Source organism: Hippoglossus hippoglossus, chromosome 19, assembly GCF_009819705.1.
Source record: "Hippoglossus hippoglossus isolate fHipHip1 chromosome 19, fHipHip1.pri, whole genome shotgun sequence".
NCBI classification, from domain to species: Eukaryota; Metazoa; Chordata; class Actinopteri; order Pleuronectiformes; family Pleuronectidae; genus Hippoglossus; species Hippoglossus hippoglossus.
Genome location: NC_047169.1, coordinates 2,259,723 through 2,283,010, shown reverse-complemented (window position 1 = coordinate 2,283,010; position 23,288 = coordinate 2,259,723). Strand labels below are relative to the sequence as shown.

Sequence of the window (23,288 nt, the reverse complement as noted above, 5' to 3'; positions counted from 1 at the left end):
CGAGCCCAGGTACACTTCGCAAATGAGCCGATAATACGTGAAACCGGGGGGGTGGGGGGGGGAGATGCTTATTTCTTTCGATTATCATAAAGATTTCTGTGCAAAGAATAAAAAAAGAAAGAATCCTGTTGAAATCAATCCAGAAATATTGAAGGTAATTCTGCACGAGCAGCGATGGAAACGGCTACTTAGTGTCCATTTTTTCCAAGTGGGCTTTTAATTAAATCAGTGAATTGGCTTCAAATTGGAAACATGACAGAGCATGAGAACATTTGAAAATATCTCAGGGACGGTGAGATTTAATAAAAAGAAAACCTACTCGCTCCTTTCTAATGCACGCCTGGGATTACAGATAGCTCCTTAACTTAATAGCAATTTAAAGTGGATTTGTGTATGCCACTGAGTGTCTGTAATGATGGCTGTTTACGCCGCCCCTCATTTATAATAATTAAGCAGAATGGATTGGGGGTGGGTTGCTCGGACACGGTTCTGGGCTATTGGCTTGGGCTGAATAATGACCTACTGTAGTTGACCGGGGGATGACCGCTGCCTCCTGCGTGACCCCGAACCCCAGACTCACCCCCCCGCTACTCTGGGTGGTAAATAGGATGTCTTGCCTGTCTATAGCGTCTTGGTGTCTATGGCCACAATAGCAGCCAGGGGTCTTTAAATGGGAGTGTGACAGAGAAACGGAGAGAGAGGGGGGGGGGACAGGGTTCACACAAAAGAATAAAGGGATCCCCCCCCCCCCCTCTTTGTCTCTCTAGCTTGACTTTTCCCCATCTGATTGTTTGCCCACTTTTGCTTTTCTTCAGCTGCATTCAGTGGCTGTGACCTGTGGCCAGTGCAGCACACCAGCTTGTACAACACAGAGAAGCCGTGATGACCCCGAATAGAGTCCGTCACAGGTAGCTGGGATAGGAGAGAAGCCATTTAGGCACAAAATGAGTTTTAGAATTTCATATTTTCCTTTTTTAAATTCCATAATAAGGCTCAAAATCCCAGCATGTGAATTTAAAAAGGCTCTAAATCAGCTTTTGGTGTTTGCATAAGTTCAATAGAACCGTCCTGTTACAGGACTCTGCCACAGGGTGTCAGTGGTGTCCATGTTCTCATTGTCTCCAACAGGCAGCTGAACACTTCAGGCTAATGTGAGATGACGCCCTGCTTTGGGAGACGCAGCGGATTGGCTGGCCCGTCTCCCCGTCTCTGCGTTGTGGTTGGACAGCCGGGGAGGAAGAGAGGTGAGCAGGGCAATGGAGAGAACGAGGGAGAGGTGGCAGCAGCGCTTGCCAGAGTTTTAAGGACCCTGGATGGGTTTGTGCCATAAATCTCTCCCCACTCCATCCCGCCGTTCTCCATGAGTGCCTGTGGGAATACAGGAATGTGACAGCTGACCTGTGGAGCCCATGTCTTTTGATTGTGGATACATAAATTAGATTGGAAGAATGCAGGACAAGCTTATGGTTCAGTGTGGTGGCCGTGGCCGACAATGTGCACACGTCAGGGAGAAGTGAAACAACAGCTTTGAGCAGCTGTGATAAATGAACACAAGGCTGCAACATACACAATGTAAATCCTATCACAAATTCCCCCCTGCATGTTGGGATAAGCTGCAGTTTAGATCATCGTGTTGCAGGGAAACATCTCAACAATTTAGTGAAAAAGAAAAAGGTGTGATGAGTGTGATATGTGCAGCATTAGTCATCACACACTGAAATGTCATTGTAAAGCCATAATGCGCATTAGAAAAATGCAAGCTCTCAGAAATGAAATGCCAGAGCAAAAAAAAAAAAAAAAAAGAAATCACAAGATGGATTTCCCGGCGTGTTTCTACCTCATGTATCAGCGCGCTGAGCATCGAGCTCTGCAGAAAGCAAGTCAGGCATCGCTGCAGCGGCGGAGCCACACGACCAGATTAATCCTCCTGAACTAATGGGATTCATATGAGTTGTGAGGTTCCTAATTTATTTACTTTGTCAGTGACACCAGCAGACGTGCGCGCGCACACAGCAACAGGAAGGGGGGGGGGAGGGGGGGAGACACACAAATACAGTAAAAATGCCCCCACTTTACAGTAAGTGAGGGATCAATAATGATGGATGAGGGCCTTTTATACAATCGGCATGTTCTCCTCAGTTCACGGCCATATGACACTACGCCTGTGGCGATCCCATTCTGCACTTCGGCAGTCAATCACATCCCAGCTTTAAAAATAACAGTTTGTTAGCACCATTGATTTAGCACTTAGAGCGTGTCCTTATTACCTTGTAATTATGGTCAGTGTTGACATAACAGCACAGACAACCAGGCCTCCCACCCTCTAAGAGAATTTATGGGCCCTGGTTTTATTACGGCCATTTCATGTGTCTGGGTCCCCAGTTAAGCGACAGACTTGAGATCTAGCCAAGGGCCCGTATTTCACTCACGGGAGGTCAGGGTTCTCAGGAATCCCCCGTAAAAACGGAGCGTCGACAGGGGCCTGCGAGCAGCACAGAAGACACAGGGAAGTCCTCCCAGAGGGCTCGTTAAAGTGAATCGCCGATTACAGGCCATAATCCAAATAATGCTATTCAGGAGGGAGATGTGATGCTATTAGGACGCAGACTGGGACACAGGTGGAGTCGTGTCGTCACACTGAACCAAACACTCCAGGAGCCGCTCGGACATCTCCGTTGAATAATTTACAGCCTCGCTTAAGACTCTGGCTTTAAATCCTCCTGGAAGATAGTTAGAATATTCTCCTGTAGTCCGTCACCGTGTTATGACTTCAGCGCACAGCTTGACAAAACGAGAGGGATCTGTGTCATTAGGACTGTGGGACGCTGCAGCCAAGTCCTGCTTCCAACCTGGACTTGGTTTGCTTTTAAGCTCTCCAGCGAGGTGGTAATCTGATCCATACAGTGAGAAGTGATCCTGGAGCACGACGCCAGGTCCCCCCCCCCCTTTGTTTCCCCAAGTACGCTGCCTCTGTCATCTTCGTGTGAGAAATGAACATGGCTGTTTTGACATTTCCCCCCCCATCCACCAGCACACACAGACACTGAATGCTGCCATCTCATTAATCTGGCACTGCCACGAGAGCCTCAATTAAAAGTCCATCATGTGCAAAAAGCATATTTCACCTGAGCCACGTCTGCCGTTACAAACAAAAGTCTCATTATTCTTCAACAAATACCGACACTGTTCGTTTATTCCAACAAAATCTAAACCCTCAACTTCTTCCGTTGACTCAGAAAGTGGGAGCGTCTCTGTGTTTAATCTGCTCCAAAGGGAAAATATCAAGTCTAATTAAGATTCAGCTTCTTTAACTAAGGAATCACGAGGTTGAATGACAGAGAATAAAGCTGAACACGCTGTAACTTCCTCCTCTCGCTGCTCGTCAGATACTTTATCCTCAGCACAGAACACGATGGTTCAATCTCAACAGTCGGGGGAACGAGTCGCCGTGAGCAGCACAGTAAAAGTGCCCAAATTACAAGCCATTGATTTCCAGTAGGGTGTCTTTTCACTGGTAGATACTCTGCATGCAACTACGAGATGCCCATAAAACACAAGGAAACAGATTGAGAGAAAAGATTTGAGATGCACCTGCAGTTTATGTCGAACAGAAAAAGGGAAGAGCTTCGCATGGCTGCCTGCTCAATTAACCCCTGTGATCGAGGCGCCGTAATGAACAACAGCTCCATTACGCAGCGCGCGAATGGTGCTTCACCCCTAGTGGCCCGGGGAACCGGCAACGCCACCGCTGCTGCTTCTCTGCTGCATCGAGACGCAAGTGCTCGCTGAGATGTTGGGGAGATCAGCAGGTTGTGTGGAAAAAGCGAACGAGGACACGGCGATTTACTGGAGCTGACGTTGTTTAACCCCCTAAAGATAATTAACACGTTTGGAAAACATCGGCATCACATTGTAATCGTGTCGAACATGAGTCGAGTGTGCGGTCGGAGATTATTCGTGTTAGAGGTGAAATGTAGAGAATTAGAAGATTAGAAACTATTTTTTTCATATTTAATTGGGAATTGGAAATCAGTTTGCTATTGATTTATGAAGTCCAACACAAACTATTTAATAACAGCACGTTTCCCCTACTTCCATTTTATGCTCAAGTCCGAAATACGCAAATAGAAAAACATCGATTTTGACGTTTTATTTGGGACTAGGAAGTAACTCCCTTCTCTGTGTGTTTATACACTTTAAGCAATCTATATATTTGTATTTTTCTTTTTTAATTCAAGTTTTTTAAGGCCCAAAACCTCTTGGATTATTGCTGCTGACGGCGCTGCTGACCTTGCTAACGACGTAGATGAGATCTCCTCTCTCGAAGGCCAGCTCATCCGGCTCGTCGGCCTGGCAGTCCCATAGACACTGGTAGTAGTTAGCGTAATCTGATGACCAAGCTGGGAGGAAACGCAGAGCACAAATTTAAATTAAAAAACAGGACAATGGTGATTTTCGTGAACTATCAGGCTGGAGATGTTGTCATTATTAGTAGATGAGTGTGATGAGGCTCTGACCTTGTTTGCCGGGGTTCTCACTGCTCTCATCTGGATCCAGAAAATCCTCTTAAAAGAAACAAACAGAACATAATGATATTTGTGACGGAACATTTATACTTGTCTGTTTGACCTTTAGGAAGAAACTAAAAACTATTTTTCAATAGATTTCTTTTTAATCTCGAAGGAAATAAAAAGCATCGTCAGACAATCTCTGGTGTCGTTCTCTCCGTGTGACAGAACTCCTCAATGGGATCAAATTCATCAGAGTCCCCGGACAGGGGAAAAAGTTGAAGAGCACGAGGCTGCCTTTAAGGCACGTGGAGGCGGCGGACGTGGAGGCGGACGCGTCATCGACTGCGGGGCGTGGCACCCGGTGGTCTGAGAGGTGACACCGTGATACGCCTGCCCTCTGTCTCCCACATCCATCCTTAACACTAGCAGGCTGACAGCAACGCCACAACCCAGCAATACTATCCACCTTCCAGCACAACCTGCGCCTGTGCTTCCAGGAAGAGCAGGAAGGGCGACACACACACACACACACACACACACACACACACACACACACACACACACACACACACACACACACACACACACACACACACACACACACACTTGTGACCAACAGTCTGTGTTTGGATGCAGAAACACTTTATCGCTCTCAAACCCACACACTATGATTACAATTAAATTTAAAAAATATTATTACTAGATTATTCGATTTTTATTTTATTCCTACACGATGACAGAAAAAAAAAATGAAAAGAATAAAAACGACATTTTATTTCTGTTTGCAAAGGGGCCCAAACATTTGTGAAGCGATCCTCAGCTGCTGTGGAGAAGAGCATCCTTCAGCCGAGAGGCCCCGGCTCTGGGCCAACGGCTTCTATATCAAAGTGATTTAATTTTCCAGTCAATAAAATCAGTCATCAGCTCCAACGCTTCGTTCCGCCGGCAACTGAGCCTTGTTCCGAGTTTTCAGACAAAACCGAGGGAGCTTGTCGTGTAGAAAACGATGCTCCAGTCCTCCTCCGCATTTCTTTACACATTTAACATCCATAACTTTAGGAGAATAACTTTGAAAGGTAACTCCTGCAAAGTAATCTTAAATAATCATGAGAGCATTAGCAAGGAAAAAGATGATGCGTTGAATACAAGCATCTTTCCTCATCAAGGAAAATAACAATAAACATCTAATAATTGCACAGTGTCTAATCTGTGTGTAGAAGCTGGACGTGAGCAAAAGGGAGCTGCGGAGTGATTGATAAGTGAAGGGGTGAGAAAGTGAACAAAAGAGCCCGTCATTCGATATGCCATCTGTGGTCAGGGTCTGTACCTCTTCCCAGATGGCTCTGAACGCCGGTGTGACAGACTGAAGACTGATTTCCCTCTCACCAGTGATTTTGGCGAAGGTAATGTACTCACTGAGTGAAACAGAATCTTGATGTATCTTATTTAATAGAAGGAGTGATGGACGACGGCGCTGAGAAGATCGGATCACCCCTTTTGTCCTTCTCGGGATCTTGTAGCCGGCCTGACACACGGGGAACGTCTCCGCCTCAGTAGAGACTTTCTCTCACACGCACACAAACACACGGATCATCTCGTAACGGCCTCAATCAAACTCCAGTTTCTATAAGAGACGTGACGTTAAGAGCTCCAGGACTATTTTTTACTTCCTTTCAACTAAACTGCTGTTGCTAGGCGATTTTAGCAAAAAACTCTGCTTAGTGGATTGAATTGTGGAGCTATTTGTTGCCTGGCAACGTGAGCTAATTGGATGTACTATGACAGAGCATTCAGGCCGACCTGGCTCTCGCTGATTTCAACAACATACAGTAACGGATCCTCAGCGAGAGGACAGAGACCAGAGGAAGCGTCAGGAGAATCTGCTCCTCGTCCTGTGTGGCTCTGCAGCGGCCGCCCCGGTCCTGACAGGCTTATTAGTGTTGCTTGATTTAAAATGAGCGATCAGCCTGGGTGTCGTGGTGATGGGGAGGCACCTGGCAACACGACCATCGCAGCCAGGGAAGCTCATCACAAATATTTTCTTGTTGCAAACACCCCCGAGGGCTGTGTCCATTTGTCTGACTGAGTATCACACGTTCTCGCGAGCAGCACCTTCCTGTCTATTTATCTGTGTGTGGGCGGCTGCTGCTGCGTCTCCGAATGTGCAGTGACCACATCCTCGTACCTGGCAGCACCTCGTAGATATCCTCGTCCTCTTCATCAACCTCCCCCGTCTCCCGCCCTCCGCCCAGTCTGGCGTTCCGAGAGGCCTGGGCAGCACCGGGCCCCAGCGGGGGAAGGTGGGTCACCCCCTCAATGTCATCATAGGTCTCTTCCTCCTCCTCCTCCTCCTCGTCGTAGGGGATGCAGGTGGAGCTGAGATCTATGAGGGCAGGAGAGACGACGTGATGTTAGCCTGAAGATGGAGCACAGCGCCGCACAAAAGACACTCACATGTATTAAAAGGGTAAAGTAAGAGAAATGCCTGAATGGTCACGGACGAGGACACGTGCCACATCGCAGCAGTAACAAACAACGGAGGCTTGTATCCAGGCGGCATAATAATGATTTTTATATTTTTTTATTGTGTTTTTCATTGATTCAGTTATTTGTCGAGTCTATAAAATGTCTGAAATTGTGAAAAACAAGCGGACGTCTTTGAATTGCTCACGCTTCATTCCTTAAAACCAATTCAGTCGATGATAAACAGAGAGAAGCAGCAGATTTCAGAAGCAGGATGTTCGGTAATGTTGCTCAACAGATTAAGATGATTTCTTCTGGGTCTCTACATCGTTCACAAAGTTAAATTTAACATCTTTAAAAAACAACTTTGTGTGAAATTTGATGCCCGGTTCACCAGCTAGAGTATAAAAGACGTCAAGGACGAGCAGGAGGGACAATAAGACCTGGAATTATTAAATGCAGGATTTAATTTGTTACTTCCTTAAAGTGTAAAAAAAAAAATTTCAAATAATCATCTAGATAAACAGCAGGACATTTATTGATGAATGGAATAATGAATTTTGCATAAGGTCATAGGTCAGATTCATTAGTAATCTGAACTTTTAATTCAGTTTTTGCTAAAATCATAAAGGAGAAATTCATGTCTAATGTTTCTGACCCTTTTCTGTCTAAACACTGATCCGTGAACTGGTTACTCTTACATTTTATACCTCATATTTTCTCAAACCATATATAATATCTATCAGAGTGACCAGAAAAACAAAAGTACACGTTGCAAAGCCAAATGAAGCCTGGTTCATTCTGAGGTGTATTCAGGAGGATTTAAAAGAATCATCTGCATCAGACTGCATCTCGTAGTAAAACCCGACTGGAAGGAAGTAAGACAAACTGCCGAGTGTCTGTTACTTCCCGCAAATCAGTGGCCCAGCCCGAGCCCATTTTAGAGTAGACAAGGCAGGACCGCTCGCTCAGATGGAGGAGCCGTCTCATTGCAGGCGACCGGCCACTGCAACACAGGGTATCAGGTCCTCGGCCGTACACCAGCGGCCAAGCAGAAATCAATGTCACTGGAGGATAACCAGAACATCTACCAATCAATTTCCTGTAAGTTGGAATTTGGTAGGAGGGTAAGGGGGGGAGGAGTGGTCGGACGGAGGAGGGAGAGGGAGAGGGGTGGGGGGGGGGTGGAGGAGAACTAGAGCTACATGATGGTGCACGTGACGCGGTGGGCGACTTGTGGACTTAGGAGATTCAGGAGTTGTGTGCAGTTAGTGATGGATTCGGTGGTTTTCTCTGGAGTCAGAGATGATAAAAGACTCTTTCACTTCTGACCTTTCAGCCGCTCGGAAACACGACCAGACTCCGGAAGAGAAGAGGGTTTATTCTGCTTTAACCGGGTTTTCTAAATTCATCTTTGTGACTATTTAAAAGTCAAGTCAATTTTATTTATATAATCCAAAAATGAATTTATTTTCGACTCACGACTTTTTAAATGTCCTTGTCTGAAGATGACGTTGCTCTTCCCGAAAAACACACACGTGGGGGGGGGGCCAGAAAACAAACAGGCTTACCTCTAAGGACAAAATTGATTTGGTCGACCCACTCTCTGGCCTCTTGAGGGCTGCTGGCGGTGAACTGGAGGGACAGAGGAGCAAGAATCCTGTAATTATCATCTCATCTGCAGAAGCATAATGCAGAAATGAAAGTCCTTTGATTTTTCCTCTTTGAGATACAGAACAAATCTCTCTCTCTAGTCGGCTTGGAAATAAAAAAGCTAATAGGAAATTCCCCTCTTAAGATAGAAAATTGCATTGTAGGAATTATCAAAATAGTAAAACAGTAATTAAAATATTTAGGACATATAAAGTCAAATCTGCCAGATAACAATATATCAACAATATATATTTAAATAAACACAATCACGAATAAAAGGTTCAAGTAAGGATCATTTAAATTATGCACTAAGTCAATCAACTTGTCTCAGTTCATTATTTGTGGATGAATAATTTCAGATCTAATCACATAACACATATACTTTGTTTTTCAAATAAATTGTCACTGCTCCCTAGTGGACCAACCACGTAACAGAGACTGTTTCTGAATTACATAAAACCTCCGTTTCTTTATTAATGTCGATATTTCGATGTGTTTTAGATATTTCCTCGAGAGGAGAGAGGCACATTTTAAGTAAGGACTCTCCTGTAGTCTCAAAACAACTGAGCACCGATTCCACAATAACATATCTCGCCTTGCTTTTAATTCCCAACACACACACTCCTATTTGCACGTGGTGGTCGTGGTGCTAATCCAGACCTGAAAAGCTCGTCGTCCATGTGCCACGAGTTCGAAGCAGGCGTTCCTCCGGGAGTCTTTCCTCAGGTTGGTCACCAGCTGCACACTGTACCCGTTGATGTAAAAGGAACCGTTCTGCTGTTTGTCTGTGGGGGGGGGGAGAACAGGCGGCGGGGCTGTTATCTGATTCACTTTAGGTATTAGCTGTGATGTTTCTGCATGGTGGCTTTTCGTACAAACCTTTTTCACCGCGAAAGTAGTAGAATATTGAGTTGTTCAGGACGCACCATCTCTTCTGCCACTCGGAGCCAAAGAAGCTGTGTTCTAATTACATACAGATATGTAGGTTTCTGTCAATATACAGCATTTGCACTTGCAGTTTTCCTTATTGAGTCAAATCGATCCGGGACCGGTGTCTGGAAGCAGCTGTACCTTTTCGTTTCTTCTCCATGTAGCCTTGTTTCAAGATGTTGCTGAGGTCCTGAGCCGCCACAGGAGGGATGTCACTGAAGTCTGTGAACACACACAGTTCATCGAGATGAAGACAGAGCCCGACATGTCCCCAGATACTGACACTAGGGACTAAAACATTTCTGATACAGATATTAAAAATTGGCAATGATTCCCAGGATGTCTTTATTAAATCCTTATGACTGAAACTGGAATTGAGGCTTGATATTTTACAGTTTATATATAAATAAATAACTATAATTATGAAAACACCAATACGACCAAATATATGGGGAAATAAACATGATTTTAACATGAATACATATCTTTCCAGCATTGTTTATTCTGTAATATGAAAAAAATATATAAATGCAGATACCTATGTTATCGGTCAACTGACAAATCGTTGTGGCTCTAATAATTTAATAGATCAAAATGCTCATAACTTCTGAGCTTCTTCAAAATGCCTTTTTTTTAGCCAAGAGTTCAAAGTGCAAAGATATTTGATTCATAAAGAAATAAAGACAAAAGCATCAAATCAAGCAGCAAAATGAATCAGCTAATTTTTTCACCACTAACGCCTACTAAGCTGCAGCTTCACCCCCCCCCCCCCACACACACACACACACACACACTGAATATAAAGGCTCCAACCCAGTGGATCAAATACATCCCTGCAAGGCTGTAGGAAACTGGGATCAATACATTTACAGTGCTGCTGAGCACTGCAGTCCATTCATCTGCTCACATTGCACTTTTAATGGGACTAACCTTCCTGTGGGGACTCGAACAACTCTCATCAATTTGCAAAGTCAAACTTTTAACATGATAGGACAATGGCACAACCTTAAGAGCCTCAAGTTAATTAGTGCAGTTGCTGGAAAGCAACGCACAATGCATTTCCGATGGCATTAAGTCGACTGAGTCATTTGTGCTGGGGGGAAGTTTTGAGATGACTTTGCTCGGCTGTTTATGTTAATGGAGGCGCTGGAATCTATATGTGATTATACATGAAGTGCGTTTTAACCACTCGTCCACCACAACACTTCCGGTGAAGCGGTTTTAACCAGCTGCTCCTTGTTCCAAGATGGTTTAGAAGTTCTAACGAGGAGTGAGCTCACTTGACCCGTTGTCTCGCCTTCAGTCGTTGACCCCTGGTCGGCCTCCAGGGCCACTTTCTGCCCTGGACTCCAACAGGACTACCCGGTTTCTCCACGTGTCAAAAACAAAGCTCGGCTTCCTCCGAACTCATTAGTCAACAGGCATTAGTCTCGCGAACAGGAACCGCCTTTTTAGTCTGAAACACAGGAACAATTTAAAGACCATTTCCACGAGCCTGTGTGACACCTCACTCAGAGCGCGGATGACAAGGGGAATGCCTGAAGTCCATCCCCCTCAAAGGGGCCCTGTTTAACTGCTGGGAAAACCCAAACATGTCACCCCAAACAGGGTCCTCTAGCTTAAACAAAGACCCCCACCCCAACATTACAAAACCAGGAACCTCTTCCTGATTTAAAACAAATTACTAAATACTCTTTCCCGTCTGAAAGTGGCTGATTTGAGGAGGTTCTCTTGACTTTGTTGAGAATGATTCTCATAGCGAGCTAATGAAGTCGATATCTGCCTTTACCTTGGTTTAACATTCCTGGGATTTAACTTCTCAACAGTCCGGCGTGTGATCCGACAGCCCCGCCGCCGCTGCAGCTCGTGGGCCTGACAGATGAGCGGGTCATTCCAGAGCAGAGCCCCAGACACCTCACGGCACTAACACGCTCACATATCATCAGCCGGCCTTTTGTGGATGGACTGACCGGTGACACAATAAATACAGAGGTGCTCAGGAGTGTTTTCTCAAAGAGAACCTGATTCAGTACATCATAACATCGAGCAGTCATTACGCTCCTCCACCTCATCCATCCGCCAGCAGCCCGTCCATTTTTCCCTTCTGGGCCTGCTTCCCTGTAGCGGCCCGCGTCTTATCCCCTCATCCGTCTGCTTCCCTCGCTCTTCATCTATCTCCGAGGTCGAGCCCGGCTAATAGATGAGGAGGTACAGAATCAACATGGGATCACTCTGATCTGCTCGAGTCAATAAACATTACACATTTGTGCGTGTTTAACACTTTGGCGCAGAGTGACCTGACCTCACTTGACTGTCCTTTGTACGCGTCCTCAAACGTGAGCACAGCAGAGGGGGGGGGGGGGGGGGGCATGAACACGGGTTTCAGAGGAACCTCGAAACACGTGCACCATAGTTCTAGTTTCTTCCACGGGGTCGCAGCAAAGCCTTAAAGCATCACCCTGCTTAATTCTGCTCAGGTCCCTGATCCCTCCCTAAACAAAAGCAGCGTCTGATTGGTCCTGAGTTAACAATGCCTCTTTTAATGAAAATCACACACTAACACCTCTTTGGGACCAATGCAATTTTAAGTGGATATTCAGAGGTAATGTTATTTGAAAACGTGTAATTTAGAGCGTTGGAAAAAAAAGAAAAGAAAAGCCCAGCCGCCATCCTGGTGTTTGAGTTTGGAGTTTGAGTACAGGCACAGAGAGACACATTAATGCATCTAATTAAGGCCTCATCAAACTCGCAGACAGACGGCACTCTTTCATAAAAATCATAAATTGCGGGCATCAATTATTCAGGGCAATGCCATGACTTCATTTTCATCCCTTTTGCGTTTTAATTAGCCCCATCCACAGCTTTGGTATTGACATTAATTTGATGGCAATTTATTGATATTTCAGCATAACCTATTTAGCCGAGTGCAATTACCAACAAAGAGAAGCAGATAGATGTGATGTTGGGAGTCGCTTCCCGCGTTTCGTAAATCAAGGTGAGGACTTGCTACGGGGCCGCGATAACTGAATCTAACGGCTCTCAGTGGTAATCAGCAAGAAAAGATTCGAGTCACCCCCCCGTTTCCAAATGGAAGGAGATAATCAATAGAAATTGACCAGAAATATGTGTTTAATTGATCCCGACACAAAAGGCAGCATTTCCATAAGCGAGCTGACCCGTGTGCTGGTGAGAGCCTCGTTCTGCTGCCTCCCTGAACTTGTTTTAAACTCGTGATGGGGTGGGTGTGTTTCGGAGGGGTACGCACAACAATGCATCTGAGCTGGCAGCAGTTTGCCACAGCCACGATCTCTCATTTGGTTATTCACACTCTCTCAGCATGGTGTTATGAGCTCAGCAGTTGATCCTGCGAGAAAGGGCTGATTTATGTTAGCATGACCAGAGGGAGTTAATGTATTCTCTCATTAAAATCCACTTTAGTTAGGCTGAAAGTCAATCAAAGGCTGGATAGAGAGTGAATCAAAATGAAGGCAAATGGTTGGGTGGGAGGACTAATACGTTACATTAGATCTAACGGTGGTCATAATGCAACGGAGATGTTGTGAAAACACAGAAACGCACCGGAGATGTTGAGTGGTACAGATGATGGGAACGGTAAAAGGAAAGTAAGCAGGCGCTTCATTATCTTTTCCCCTTGGAGAGCAGGAAGGGAGCGAGGAGGAGCGCCGGCACAGGGACGGCTCAGACCCAGCAGGGGTCCGTGCACTTTGAGTCAGGACGTCTTTGTTGTGTCCCCAGCTACAGAAACACTTGTGTTATCATTTACATGGAGAAATACTGGAAGAGGCAGGAATTGAGGATTTAAAAATCAGGCTCGAGAGTTTTCATAACCACATTTTTAGCAATTCCATGCTTCATGAAATTAATCCGCACAATTGTTTTAATTGTCACTTGAAATTAGGCCGATTTATAGATTCGCAAATATATTAAAACGTGTCCTCGTGGAAAATTACTGTATTTACGATGTTTTGATTTACAGACGGCGTCGTGTGAAACGAGTGTGATGGGTGAAATGTCTTTAAAGAAAATAAAAATGATATTATTCTTGCTCGGTTCATCATCTGCTGTGTGAAAATCTGGCGTCGAACACTGGTTGTCTAATCTATTCCTTCTATCTTTCTTTTTTGTGTGTGTGTGTGTGTGTGTGTGTGTGTGTGTGTGTGTGTGTGTGTGTGTGTGTGTATCATGCATCTTTAGTATTTAGTCATTTATTATCATCTCTGTGCTTGTGATGCTAAATTTATTTCCCTTTGTGATGTCGACAGTGTGATCGTCATGTATTCGTCTGCTGCAACACAACTTTTATTGGGTCCCTTCGTTCACAACATGATCTACTACATATTCTTTTTCAGTCGTTTTCATTATTGACGTATCAGTTATTTTCTGTATTAAACATTCGGTCGATAAAATGGCCGTCACGAGTTGGATTGAAACCGCTTCTCTTCTTCTGACGTTCAGTCGAAGACCAGAAGATATTAACGTGTCCGTTACATCTGAGAAACTGAATTCACTGCATTTTTGAATTCAAAATGACTTAAAACAATAAAAAAAAAAACTGAAAAATCTGCTGTTGCTTCAGATTTTTAACATCAAATTGCCAAAAGGGCCGAGAATCAAAATGAACCTCGCGGCAAATTAATATCACACAAATGTTTTCAATGCATCACATCTATTCTGTAGGAATGTAACAAGGGATTTTGACTTTTAAATCACAAGGTACAGACGATCAATGGGATTAATAAATCTGTTTAGAGTAGAAAAGGTGACCCCCCCCACCCAGTCACGCAGCACAGGTTGGAATCAAAACCGTCCAGTTATCATATGTTCTCTTTCTCCTCTGCTTAGTCCTTGAGCACGGGGGCTTTCACGCTGCCTTCTCCATGCAAGAGGTATTGCATTGAATGCAGCATCGGGGGGGCAGGACCCGACCTCCGCGTGAACCCTGCTGATGAGGTGAAACAGAAGGCAGAAAGAGGCTCCCCGGGCCCCGGGGGTGGTGTGGGGGGGGTGGTGTGTGTGGGGGGGGGGGGGCTGAGGGGAGGAATGCCGCTGATTCTACAGACGAAGCGAGCGAGACCGCAATCCTCTTCGATACTGTCCTTGATTAGGAAAAAGGATTCACTCAGTGCACCTTCACCCACCCGGCGCTCAATCTGCGAGCAGGCCACAGCTAAATTGATACATTTTTCCTCATTAGCGCAGGAGGCCCTTTGCTGCGCGTCCCTGCAGCGAGGCGGCCGTCAGGAGGGAGGAGAGAGACTGAGCGGCACTGAGGTTAAGGGCAGAACGCCCCCCCCCCTCCTGATTTGATTAGGACTTCAGTCATCGATACATAAACCGTGTTTAGAACCTCCTAATGCATGTGTTTAAACCAAAGAAAACATGAAGTGCATTATATCAGGCTGCATGATGCCTGCATGGCTTCAACTGATGTTTAATGGGAATTTATGCAGGAGTGATTAAGGTGGGGTTATTTATTTATTTATTTTTTAATCACACATGTCAATCAGATTAAAGAACAAATCTCTGTCTCGGACTTGAGATAAAAGCTTTTTCGACTGAGCGACGCCTTAATAAAAGCTTCGGCGTGCACAGGTTTGTTTCTTTAAACGATTTGGATCCTGGAAAAAGAAAAAAAGAAAAATCAATGAGACTGCAGCTACACGCCACGCTGACATATCTGGCGTTTCTCTCTTATTGTCTTGACTCTTGCATTTGAAGCAATTTGGAAGAAAAATAAAACGTCCGTGGCCTCTGCGCAAGAACAGATGTCAAGTCATTCTCGGGTTCATTTTGCTCTACACCTGCGTTCAAACATCTCAGGCCACAGCCGCTGTGAAGACACTAAGGGGCTAAATTTACAATGTGACACCAGCTTCCCCCTGGGCAGCGATAAGCAGCGTCTACAGCGACCCTGAATTTCCCTTTTCTAGATTTACTACCACTATTCAAATGCTTAACTGCAGATACAATGATCCTCTAATCGCTGGGGATGGTTTTCAGCTGCTTCACTGACAGACACAAAAATAATATATATATATATAAAACAAAGAAAGAACGGGAGGAGGAAGAAAAAAAAAAATGAAATAAAAACAAAGAAAGCCCCCCCACAGTTGTAGGAATATAAATACAGAGAGCGGAGGAGTTGGGGCCCACAGGAGAGCCGGCGTGTCGCTGATAGAGACGGGACATAACGCCGTCAACGAGCGAGCCTGCAGGGACAGACACTCCAGAGACACTCGTCCCCTGAACGTACTGATATTGCAACTTTGCAATGCTTCCGTTATTTCCACTAAAAATGCTTCAAATATCAATTCGGCGATAATGGTAAGTAAATATGTTCAAAGAGGTCTGTGGCAATGCACTGTGGCTTCTGAGCGATATCTCATGCCTATTACCTTTACATATAATCACTCTTATTTTATGGTCACTTCCGTTACATATTATGCCAGTAAACAATTACATGATGCATTTATTCATGGCTCCTTCTATAAATCACCAGCAGGTCTGCAGGCAACAGGTGTTACAGGGAAATTATTCTCTCAAAAGCAAATGCAGCAAAAACGCTCAGTAAGATTCAGATCAGGTTAAATATGAAGGGGTTTTTTTTAACATAAGAAAATTCTATTCAAATAATTTCAATGGGTGAAATCATGGATTTTTTTATTTGTATTTGTTTGGGTTCATATAATTCAAAACTCTGTACGAGTTTCCATTTAGAAATCATAAAAAGATGATTATGCATGAAGAATGAGTTTCTTATTACAGCTTCTATAAATGTTATCTTTTTAAATTATATTTTTAACTTAATTACTGTGATATTTTTATTATATATTTTAGCAGGATTCCATTTGGTCTTAATAATAATAACAGAAAGATTACTTAGGATTTGGCCTTTTCACAGTAAATTAGACAATGTTGCAGAACTATTGTCTTTATTTCCTACAGAAGTTATTGCTCATTTTTAAATACATGCCGTAAAAGTATTTTGTCAGTAAATAACTGTATATTTTAAATATATTTTAACATCACTGTTTACATGTATGAGTCAAAATAATAAGATAATTGTGCAAATCTTCCATATTCAACATTTAAAAAAAATTCTTTAACTTACTTTAACTATTTTATCGTCTTTATTTTGTTTCAAGAAAAACACTCAACACTTTGTCGTGTGACGTTCGGAGGAAAACGATGAATCCTCCTCACGACAGTAACTGCCGCAGAAATTATTCAAAACTGATTTAGTGACAATAAACAAATGAACTCATATAAAGTAATATGATATAAAACAGGATGAACAGGAAGATGAACATTATTTAACAAATGTTGTTTTTTTTAAATACTTAGTTTCTGAAAATGATATTGAAATAACAATTACAATCAAATAAAGCAAAATAGCCTTTTAAAAATTAAAAATAAAACACTGAATTTAATTATTCATTTAAGTCTTGCATTTTATAAAAATGTTTTCAACAGTAATAACTTAATTGATATTTTCAAGTTAACCATCTAAATGCATAATTGGTTTCTTTAAATCAAACGAACCATAAACAACACTGTCACGTTCCTTCACAATAAAACGAGGCCTCATTCCACTCACTTCTGATTCCATTTCTTTGAGACAAGCCGACTTACAGCTCAGGTCAGTATCATGAATAGATCAATGATTTTTAAAAAACTGTAGATATTCAATCCTCAAACGACACCTAAGCCACACACACACACACGCTGCTGACTTCTCCCAGCCATGCGTTGATCCCGGTGTAAAGAGGGATGCGTCTTCAGCACCCCTGAATAACTCCACAAGGGTATGTTAATGACCTTAAAGTGCTACATTACAGCAACAATTAAACAGAGGGATCCCAGAGGCGTTGGAAGCCGTCGTGTCACTGTCTGTTTACAGGCCAACACATCTCTCCCATCTCCATTTATTTCCCTAAGAAATCAGCGGGGCCACCTGGGCTTGGCATTGAAACTTCATTCATCTCCAGGAATGGATTCCAGTGGAGGGCAAAATCAAATTCTCATTTGCAAGGCAGGGGGAGAAAGAGAGGGAGTGAATGCAGGAGGTACCTGGGAACGCTAACCTCTGGGTGAACCCGCCGCATCTGATAGTTTTGCTATTTGTCTGTGACATTGACAGCTCTGGGGGAGATTAGGAGCCACCCTGCCCCAGCTTCCCACTTTGCATTCTGCCTATGTGCCTCCTTACAGATGGACTGCCGCACATTTACCTTCGCCTGTTTTCCCTGGGTTTCAACGCGCAGCGACACCAGAGGCAACGGAGGGATGTAATTATATGCAATGCAACAATAAAACAAAGCAAACGAGGGGAGAGCTGCAACGGAGAGCTCACAAACCAGGAGGATGCAAAAACTACACAGTGTGGCTTTTTCGTGGGGGTGAAGCCAGAGATGAGAGTGATGGATGCCCTTCGGTTAAATACGTCCAAATCCCCCCTTCAAGCCGCTCTCTTCTTGCCAGGCAGCGTGAGTGAGCGTGTGAGAGAGAGTGTACAAGATTAATAGTGTAAACAGCGAGGGAGAGAGGGAGAGAAAGGCAGCCAGAAGAGAGCGAGAGAGAGAGAGAGAGAGAGAGAGAGAGAGAGAGAGAGAGAGAGAGAGAGAGAGAGAGGGAAAGAAAAGACTATCAGCATCTGCAGCAGCACAGTAGCCCTGGGGGAATAGAGTGAACTTTTGAACCCTGATGGCAAGCAGTCGCAGCGATGCACGGTGCCTGCTCCTGCCTCGTAATGTGAGTGTGTGTGTGTGTCTTTCTAGAAAAGCTTGCAGGCTGCAACAGAGGGTGGAGAGGAAAGGAGAGTGAGGGAAGGGGAGGGGAGGGGGGGGTCATTAACATGTTCCTCGCTTCCTCGCAAACGAGCAGCCGCTATGCAAATGTCATGAAATCCATACACCCGACGAACGGGGTGAAAAATTAATCTCCGGGCAGATATTCTGACGGGTGGATACAGTAGATGGTTATCAGCGGGTCCGAAAAGAAACTTGGTGAGCGATGGGCGTTCTGAGACAGGAAGGCCGATCGCTCACTCAACTGTGGAGTGAGTGCAGACAGGTCACAGGTCGGACAGGCAAGAGGCCAAAGGTCAGGAGTTCAGCGAGTGAGGCGATGGCACCGTCACGAGCCCGACAAACCTGCAAGGAGGTCGTCCGTGCACACTTCAAACAACGTCCAGGTGCAGTCAGGCAAATACCACAGAAAGAAAACTGGTATTAATGTTACTAAGCTGTTTCTTTAGAGACGTTCAAACATTTTCATTTAAAGTCATTTGTTCCTCTGTGAAGCCCCGACAACCCTCCTCTTCCTCCATGACTCAATTTGACTTCAAACACAGACAAGGGACAGTTGGCACCTACAGCATCGCTGATTAACCCCCTAATGGAGCATCAATCCGTCAGCTGGCTTTGTTTTTCCTGGTTCTGCAGCCAAGAGACCGGGGCATGCACACTCGGAAACACTTCACGTTAAATAGCTTTTTCAGGGCTCAGCCAAAATGACAAAATTTTAATTTACTATTCTATTTACCAGCACCATGTAATAATGTTGTTACTGTGCAGTGGCTCCTCGTATTCAAATGAGGAATAGGCCACAGCTAGATATAGCCTTCAAATTGGTTATCCTACTGCATTCTACTGCCAGTAATTGGTTTAGGAAATTATACTGGAGTTGTAATCACTGACAGGAGTCACGCTGGGGTATATTTTTTAAAACTTAAAGCTAAATCATAAAAAAGTAAAAATTGTCAAATAATCCTTTGCTCCACTTTCTATATTTCAGGAATGTGCAGCTTCTTTGTCTGATGTGAAAGTAAAAAGACATTTTATGGATGAAAAAGAGTAATTAAGACATTTCATGACCAAAATTCAGCGATTAATTGATAAATTAATTTAATCTAATCACCTCTGTGTCAAATTAAATCTCAGAGACATTAAACAATATGAACCAAATTATATACAGTAAATAATCGCACTTTATGTGAGATCATGTGATTCAAACGGTTCAATAACCAGACACAAGATAACGCGAATGACTCAGAGCAAACATCCGCACCCGGCTGCACAGTTACAGGACGACAGCATCACGACGATCACAAAGAAGAAGACAGGGACTTTTTCAAAAGCGCCATCTTCTTTTTTTTTTTTTTTTTGCACGCCTCCTGAAACAAAGCTCTTCCTGCGGCGCTCTGTCATCGCTGCAGCTTCCCAGCAAACACCCCCGAGCGCCCAGCGGTGCTCCCCAATCAAAGAAAAACAAACAGGCCATTTCGACTTCATAAACTTGACCTGCAAACAGCTTGACAGGACTAAGAGCCCCACATCTCCGGCTGTCTCCTGGGGTCTCCTGGGGTGTGTGTGTGTGTGAGATAATAGATTGTCTACACTAGAGGGAGAAGTTTTTTGTTTATGTATGCAAAACGCACTGGAATGTACGTGTGTGATGGGGGGAGCGAAAAAAGAAACATCCTGAAATCGAGTGTGAGCCCAAAACAGCAACGAGAGCGAGAGAGGGAGCGAGAGAGGGAGCGAGAGAGGTGGAGATGGCTATAGGGGGCAGACGAGGCTGGGGTGAGGCTGCAGGCGTGGTCAGGTCACCGGTGCGGTCGGCGGGTGAAACTCAGTTCACATTACCATGCAGACACCCGGGCTAACAATGGAGGCTCCATCTGTTCCTGTCAGCCATTACAAATCTGGTGTCACCCAGTCCGCTGAAGACAACGGGCCACCGCATCTAATCAAACGGCACAGGCTCCTCCCGCGTGTAGAAAAACCCATCGACTTCACACTCACTCACTCTCTGGTTAGGGAGCAGAGAGCAGCGGAGGCAGGCAGTCGATTACCACGGATAATACATTCTCCGAGTCACAACGTCTCTATTGTGTACAGTAAGCCTCAAATAAAATACTACAATTACACTCAATAGCAACAGCAGAGTTTTCTGTCTCTTCCTTACAGTCAAACTTTACTCTTCGAAAGCCGCAACTCAACGTAACGAGCTTACGTCCGCATTAGAAGGAATATAAGAAAATGTTAAATCTTCATCACGGACAAGTCTTCCTCAATGAAATGTCACTGATTTCATTAGGTGGTCCCAAACACCCCCTCTTCCCTGGAAACAGAGCGCCCAGCAGAGAAGTGTGAGCCGCTGCTTTCAACTGGCAATGAACAGGGAATGAACTCTGAACTCCCGGTGCCCTTTCGGTGAGGACACAGTCCGTTCACTGCACCAACACGGCTGCAGTCCCACAGCAATAAAAACGCCACAGCCCTGTGACGTGTAGCTTTTTCTAACGGGAATCAAATGTTGTGATTATTGATCCAACAAAAAAAAAAAAAAAGGGATTTTGTTTTTAAAGTGTAGTTATTCGGTGTCAAGTGGCATCAGTTGGTGATCATAAAAGCTAAATGCAAATGGGAGGGGAAGAACATTCCGGGGATGCGGCATAATTGGCTATTTCTCACGTTTAACATCGACAATGGTGCGACATCGTGTTAGAGCGTAAACAACCATCGCGCTCCACGGTAACAGACGGCGTATTTGTAGCTGGGCGTGTTACCATTATGGCCTAAAGGGGAATTTTTAAAGCATTTTATAGTTTGATTTTGTTTGTTTCCCGAAGGAAATCTCGCCTTTATTATTTCCTCGTGGGTCCATGTTCCCGCCATCTGCCGTGAATTGTTTACTTTGCTTTTCCAAAGTTGTGGAGTAAAAGGCGGCAGTTACTCTTCTGTGGGCAGAGGACGGAACAGTTCATTATGCCGTTTCCAAATAAGGGGATGTTTGTTTTTTTTGACTACATCCAGCTGGCATTAACTACCGGTAACACAAAGTGATTGCGGCGGGAAATTCCAGATGATTCCGATATTACCTCCTGAGACGAGCTTAAAAAGTGTGCAGGGTGGAGATTGGCACCTGAGGCGGTGGAGGCGGTAATGCCCACCTGCAGCATGTCACGTCAGGGGCTATTAGCTGGAGCATAGATTCTCAAATACAAAAAAAAAAAAAAGTCTGAACGGGAGGGAGGGCAAGTCCGAGAAAGGAAGATAGAGAGAAAGATTGATATAGAGAGAGAGGGACAGAACCCACATGGCCCCTCAGGTACAGTGTTGTATTTCAAACCCGGTTGTGAAAGAATAGAGGGGCTCGGGGTCAATCAATCACTGCATTAGCCTGCAGCTACAAAGCCTCCTCTCTGTGTGGGCTGCCTCCGTGCCTGCCACAGCTCAGGGATACAGACCAGGAGCAGGGGATCTGCCACTGGAGGGAGCTCTAGGTCACCATTCGGGCCTCTGTGAAGGAGCAGCCCTGCTTCTCCTCACAGGTCGGCCTTCACCTGCACACTGGCTGTGAGGGAGAGGAGAGGGAGGAGGAGCCAATGATGTCACCGGAGTAGGGTGAAGAGGTAGGAGGCCGGGACAAGAGGGGAAATTTCACTGATGTGGTTTCAAATTAACAGGGCGAGCAACAGCATTCAGCAAAAAACATCTGCCCGCGCTTCCTGCGGCGAGGTGTCGGTGTTTCAGGGACGACGTGAAGGATCGTGTGTTAAAGCTGCACTCGTTTACTTCTTTGATTTGAAAACCGCTTCATCTCCTGTGACAACAACTCGTCCTTTCCACCTCGATACCGAATTCCTTCCACAGTGTAGCCATTCAGCGGAAACACGTGTTTACCAAGACGATGTCGACATGTACGTGTCACTTTTTGGGGTTAAAATGTCCTCCCATTGTCCTTGGTTGAACTAGCTGGTATGAGCTGAAAGACAAATATAATCTGGGCCGATGTTTTTTGCTGCTCGAATTCAGAATCATTGCCCTCAAACTAATGTTGTGAGGAAAAAGCCATTAGTGCCGCTTTGCCGCGCAGAGACACACATTTTTTTGGAGCCGAGATCTCTGCATTGCGCAAATAGATTTCACGCACTGAAACAAACAGGGAATCAGGACTATTGTCAACTCACTGTCAGGGCCCGCGTCGTCCTGGCCGTCAGAGGCGTCGTCTGACGGGAGAGAGCGACCCAGGCTGGAGCTGCGGTTGTCATCAGAACCGTCGTCCTCCCTGAAGTCCGCTGAGAGTGTGAGAGTGATAAAGAACAGTTCAGTAGTGAATGATAAACCTGTCATAAGATTGTGCAGTTTATTCCATCAGAGCATGTAATCTGCACACATACTGTAGATGTATAAAAACAGCTCAGCAGTGTTGATAAAATACTCTGATAGTTTGTTTCAGGGTCGTTCTACTCACGTGGGAAGGGGAATTCCTGAAGGTTTCTGTAAAGTCAAATTAGGCATAAATCAAAATATGTTGTCTGTGCTGGCACCGTTCAGACAACTCAGCACCAGGTTTGCGTCACACATTTAGCAAATTGTTTCCTGCACATAAAGACCACAAAACCACAGGTTTTCTGTAAGAGTCTCTTATCGAGTAGTGCAGGAGACACAAGCGAAGACGGTTGTTTCCGGAGTAAACTGCTGCACTTCACACAAGAGCTGCAGTTCTTTGGGTTTTAAGGACTGTTGATATCCTGTTTGGAGATTAAGAGTGATTTATTCTCATAAGATTATTCTATGAGAGCTTTATAAACTTGAAGTAAGACATCTCGAAGGTGACACCATTAGACTAAATTACTTCCTTCAAATGCAATTTTGCAATCTGTGTTTAAGGCAATTACAGCAACAATTGAAGGACTTGTGT

At 44.6% G+C, this 23,288-nt stretch overlaps 1 protein-coding gene across 4 annotated transcripts in view; it reads right to left on the bottom strand.

The window, feature by feature from the left end:
• Window positions 1-23,288, bottom strand: part of skap1 (src kinase associated phosphoprotein 1) — a 29,699-nt gene that overhangs the window by 4,703 nt on the left and 1,708 nt on the right. For 3 of the 4 annotated variants that reach the window (XM_034571261.1, XM_034571262.1, XM_034571260.1), the window contains exons 3-11: window positions 22,839-22,864; window positions 22,555-22,662; window positions 9,699-9,779; window positions 9,507-9,590; window positions 9,288-9,412; window positions 8,546-8,609; window positions 6,697-6,894; window positions 4,518-4,568; window positions 4,291-4,400 (exon numbers count right to left, since the gene is read on the bottom strand). In XM_034571261.1, coding sequence (XP_034427152.1) covers window positions 4,291-4,400; window positions 4,518-4,568; window positions 6,697-6,894; window positions 8,546-8,609; window positions 9,288-9,412; window positions 9,507-9,590; window positions 9,699-9,779; window positions 22,555-22,662; window positions 22,839-22,864 — 847 coding nt within the window. Of the gene's footprint in view, window positions 1-4,290; window positions 4,403-4,517; window positions 4,569-6,696; window positions 6,895-8,545; window positions 8,610-9,287; window positions 9,413-9,506; window positions 9,591-9,698; window positions 9,780-22,554; window positions 22,663-22,838; window positions 22,865-23,288 lie in introns of all 4 variants that reach the window. The other variant, XR_004612226.1, reaches the window with a different exon arrangement.